Source organism: Oryza sativa, chromosome 11 (genome assembly GCF_034140825.1).
Source record: "Oryza sativa Japonica Group chromosome 11, ASM3414082v1".
In the NCBI taxonomy this organism is placed as follows: Eukaryota; Viridiplantae; Streptophyta; class Magnoliopsida; order Poales; family Poaceae; genus Oryza; species Oryza sativa.
In genome coordinates this window covers 3,360,547-3,365,673 of record NC_089045.1, presented here as the reverse complement: position 1 = coordinate 3,365,673, position 5,127 = coordinate 3,360,547, and the positions used below count along the sequence as shown (strand labels likewise).

At 45.6% G+C, this 5,127-nt stretch overlaps 1 protein-coding gene across 1 annotated transcript; it reads right to left on the bottom strand.

Moving 5' to 3' along the window:
* Positions 1-1,414: 1,414 nt before the first annotated feature.
* LOC9267729 (leucine-rich repeat receptor protein kinase MSP1-like) lies at positions 1,415-3,682 on the bottom strand. The gene is made up of 2 exons (XM_015760114.3): positions 2,800-3,682; positions 1,415-2,061 (listed from the first exon to the last, which is right to left on the bottom strand). The coding sequence occupies exons 1-2, from the start codon at positions 3,615-3,617 to the stop codon at positions 1,713-1,715; spliced, it is 1,167 nt and encodes a 388-aa protein (XP_015615600.1). The 5' UTR covers positions 3,618-3,682; the 3' UTR covers positions 1,415-1,712.
* Positions 3,683-5,127: the final 1,445 nt, after the last annotated feature.

Below are 5,127 nucleotides of genomic sequence, written 5' to 3'. Positions count from 1 at the left end.
CCCGCAACAAAAATTTCCATTGCAATAAACTTTAATTTGGTGCAATATAGGCATACTGCAAATTCTGAGCTGTTGCTTTGAAATGTAGTAATATTGTAACGATTTCACCATGCTATTGTAACAGCTAATAATGTTACAAAAAATATGTATCGCAACAATTTCACCGTGCGCCCCTCCTGCGGCCATCCGGAGGCCGGATCTGCCGCTCGCGCCACTCCTGCGACTGAATCCTCCATCCGCGCCGCTCCAGCGACCAAATCTACCGCCCAAGCAGTTGGGTTGCTGTTGTAGTCACCACCGCGGAGTCGCTATCGCTGTCGTCACTGTGGCCGCCGTCGCCTTTAGGGACGTGGGGGTGGGAGGGGGTGGGGTGGGTGGGTGGAGAAGAATGGAGTCGATCGGTGCAGTTGGTGTGGATTTATAATACAGTGATACTTATTTTTGCAGTTAGTACTCCTTAGCAGCCGCCAATTTTCGTTGGTTGTCACTTAAGAGGTCCGCTTGTACAATGACCTTTATTTTTTTTTCAAGCGGTTCTCTTAAGTGTCAGGCAATAAAAATTGGTTTCCGCTGGTGGTTGGTGACCGGAATCACTCTCAAGTATTTTTACAAGCATGTGTTCATTAAACCCGCCAGTAAATATAAAAGGATAGTGCTATGAAAAATGATTTTGTACTAGTGGTTGTATTTCTCGGGTGGACGATTGTCGGAGTTTATCTCTAACACCTACATAGATCGGCTGCGTGTTCTTAAAAAAAGTCCAATTGCTGTAAGATTTCAAAGAAAAAAATTCCAATTATTGTAGAACCATAGGAATTGGAGACAACTGGAAAAAACTCATCGCCCGCCCCGCTCATCCCCACGCTCTTTCGTCCAGAGAAACTCAGTACATGCATTAGGTTTCTCTCTCTGCATAATTTTGTAGCTGTGCCTTGTGTTTTTTTCGCGAACGCTAGCTGTGCCTTGTGTTGCAGCATATATATATGATTTAAAAGAAGCTGCTGCATCTGGACAAAAGTTAATTAACATGAAGGGGGACTGGAATATGAAGCTTGTACCACAACTAAAATTTTTTTTGATGAAGATGAAGTTGTGCTGATAATATATCAAGATAAGGTAGCAGAATTCAAGGTGATAGTTAGTGAGGATCATTTCAACCTGGATGAAAAAACAACTTCCTGTTCTTGAATTCGTGCCTAATTTGAACAATTGAAGAAATGGTCTGACATATGATCCAACTGTATTAATGGTATAGTTGATTAATTGGTATGTTATCAATTCCGTTGTTACTAGCACGAACTACCTCTTGCTATGTGAATGATTTCTAAAATCAAAGGTGTTATGTTACAAATGTGAAATGTCCACATGTATATATGTATGGGGTTTTTCAAATTTTAGTCAAACAAGTTAAACGGATGACAAAATCCGCACAATATTTATACATTATTGCAATGCTGCAAGCTATTCGCTACCCATGTATACATCAGCTTTTCATCACCAAGTTACAAACATTACCATACAACGATAGGCATTGGCATGTTTGCCCTTCAACATTCATACTCACCATGGTTTATAATTAATTCCCAATTCCAAAGTATGATCTTGCATCATAATCAGCCCAAACTAGACAGAAAATCTAACCGGAAGTTTGATTGAACTTCACATGGCTACAGCTATCTAAAGCATTTCAATCTATGTGCTCTCAATCAGGTTTAGATCTTGTTGAGCATCTCAACCACTTCTTCCATGGATGGCCGGTGCTTAGGGCTCTCCTCCGTGCAACGCCGTGCCACATCCAAATACGCTATCATTTCATCTTGGTCAGCCTCTCTCCCTTCCCATTGGATCCCCATCTGACGGTCCAGGATCTCCAATGCCTGGCCCTTGTCTACCTTATCCCTAGCCCATTTCAGCATCTCTACCTCTTTCCCTTTCATGTTGATCTTCACCGGCCAGCTTGGTCGCCGGCCGGTAACCATTTCCATCAGTAGCACGCCGAAGCTATACACATCTGCCTTTACGCTCGTGCCTACGCCAGCACGTAACTCTGGTGCCATGTACCTACAATCCATTTGATCAAATATTGGTCAACAGGGCCAAATATTTGTAAAAAGAATAAGCATATATGAAAAACCATATTCTAAAAGGGTACTTCATTGCAAGGTATTGAAATGCGACGGCAACAGCTCAATTATCATGGTTATCAACCTTATCAAGCCAATAAATATTTACAAACGGCTCGATAAATCGGTCAAGTTCAATAAAAAATCAAACCAAAATCGAGATCAATGTGAAAAAAAATTATCTGAATTCAACTGGTTATCATCGATAACTGTTGCACGGTTATCGACCAAACCACTAGGGATCGGTTTTCGATGACGAACCACATTTGCAAACCATAGTTTCTAATAAGTCAAAATTATTTTTCTAGCACCGAAAGTTTATAACTACATAGAATCATAAGATCCTGATTCATTTTGATAGCACCCAAAGTTTCCAACGTTCTCAAAATAGCATTATGTTAACACTATCGTTATCGAAGTGCTATATATACTTCTCTGAAACACTAAAAAAATAGTGGTGGTGAATAGTGAGCCACAGTGACACGAACAATAATAAAACGAATTCTATAAGGAGCATTTATACTGTTGGAATTCTTGGATTAATATTTGAGACAATAATGGTACTATGATTCTTTCTTTTAAATTCGTTGGAAGGCACAGGCATTCAACTAGTATATGAACTATTGGCCATAGAAGCAATTTTGGCTTGTAGTAAGGGTGCAATCGATTAAATTACCCGGCGGTGCCGGCGGCCTGCGTGCTGAGGTGTGACTCGGCGGCGCCGCCGGCGGCGATCCTGGCTAGGCCGAAGTCGGCGAGCTTGGCCTCGAAGCCCTCGTCGAGCAGGACATTGCTGGCCTTGATGTCGCGGTGGAGGATGGCCGTCTCGTTGCCGTGGTGCAGGAACGCGAGCGCCGCCGCGACGCCGCGGGCGATGCGGAGGCGCGCCGGCCAGGGGAGCTGGCCGGCGGCGCCGGCGGCGTCGCCGTACAGCCACGCGTCGAGGCTGCCGCGCTCGAGGAGCTCGTAGACGAGGAGGCGGTCGGCGCCGGCGGCGCAGAAGCCGAGGAGGCGCGCCAGGTTGGGGTGGCTGAGCGTGCCGAGCACCTCCAGCTCGGCGCGGAACTCGCGGTTCCCCTCGCCGCCGGAGGCGTGGTCGGCGGAGAGGCGCTTGACGGCGACCCTGGCGCCGTCGGGGAGCACGGCGCGGTAGACGAACCCGAAGCTCCCGTCCCCGATGATGTTGTCCGGCGAGAACCCGCCCGTGGCGCCGGCGAGGTCGTCCAGCGAGAGCATCTTGAGCGAGCGGTCGCCGGCGTCGCCGCCGCCGCCGTAGAACGACCACGACGAGACGCACTCGCACGACCTGCTGCTCGGCGCGGTGACCGGGAGCGTCGCCGCCGACGACAACGGCTGCAGGCAGCGGCAGCGGGGCTTGACGACGACGCGGTGGCGGTGGCGGTGGCGGCAGAAGAAGGCGATGGCGAGGCAGGGGAAGAGGATGGCGGCGGAGGCGGCGACGGCGACGACGAGGGCCTGGAGGACGCCGTCCATGGCGGGAGAGGGAGAGGGGAGAGGCGGAGGATGGAGAGGGGGTGAGGTGACGTGACGTTCTCGTTGGGTTGGGATGGGGAAGGAGGTGGAGTGAGTCGTCGATGGAGTCAACGGTGTTCGGCATGCTGCGGTTGACTATTTCTTCGGCTGTCACTGCCACACTGTACAGTGTACACCCCTGTCGAGGGAGACCTTGACCTGTGACTAGGCTGGGCTCTTCAGTTAATTTTCCAATTTTCCAAACCTCTTATCTCTTTCCGCAGTCACTTTTTCCAAACTATAATAGATGGTATGATTTTTTAAAAAATCTTCTATAGCAAAGTTGCTTAAAAATATATATTAATCTATTTTTAGCTAATACTTAATTAATTATACGGTAATTCGGTATTTGGTTTTTCGTGTCTGGAGGCAAAGGTTGTGAACCTTACCTCCCAAACTCAATCTAAGACTCTGTTTGGATGAGAAGGGGACTAAAATTAGTCTCTCCCATTCAAACAGCCCTAAGTGACTACAAGTCTCACGTGCCAGCTAAGCTACTACAATCTATAGAAAATCTGGAATCCAAGGGAGAAAAAAAAAGAGATGAGCTAACCTTTGGACCGTAGTTATTTTACATGATTTTTTTAATATATAAAAGTAATTTAATTTATGCAAGATCCTTTTACAATTTCTAACTTCAAAGCGAAGTGAGCATAGTTTTACTGCTTAGGTTACTTGTGGTTGAACCAGCCCGCTCTGATTCAAATCCCAGACTTAACACAAATACCCGTATTTATGGCTAATTATTTTTTAACGGTAAGTGATGTATCCGTCAACAGCGAGATGTTCGTGGTGACTTTGTTAGTTTTAAGATATGCTGGTCGGGTCAGTGTGAGCTCTTTTTGAGCATCTATGTTTATACTGTGTTTCTAAAAAAAATTCTACATACATCAGTATGAAAATTTTGCCACTTCGCGAACCATAAAATTCTATATTTTGAGTTGAGACGCAAAAGGTACACACTTTTATAGCCCAAAAGGTTTGCTTTTATTTTCTTTTTCTGATGTTGCTAAGAATCGACGGGAAGTTTCTAAGGCCTTCAAAGAAGAAAAGCCCACCCCCGTCCCAACTAGCGAGCCCACGACGTCCAGCGACAACACCGGCGACCCAAATCGGACGCCGGCTGATCTCCTCTAGAGTTTGAAATTTTGCGTACCATATTTTTATGATGGCTTTGTTGGGGGGAAATTTGTGCATGCCTTGGTATTTGTAGAATGTTTGTGCCCTGGGAAGTTAGGATTTCGATATTTTGTTGCTTCATGTCAAAAATGTGGATTTCTAATGATGTTTCGAATGAGAAATACTACCTTATAGGAAAACAAATCCAATAGATGGTCTAATTTTCAATTAAGATATGTTTATCTCAATCCGAAGAATGGGTCCATTAAAGATCCTCTGTATTTGCAACAGCTCAGTGGAAAATAAATTTTAGCCAGTTTGTTTGCTTGTCTGAACTGACATCCAAATGGTC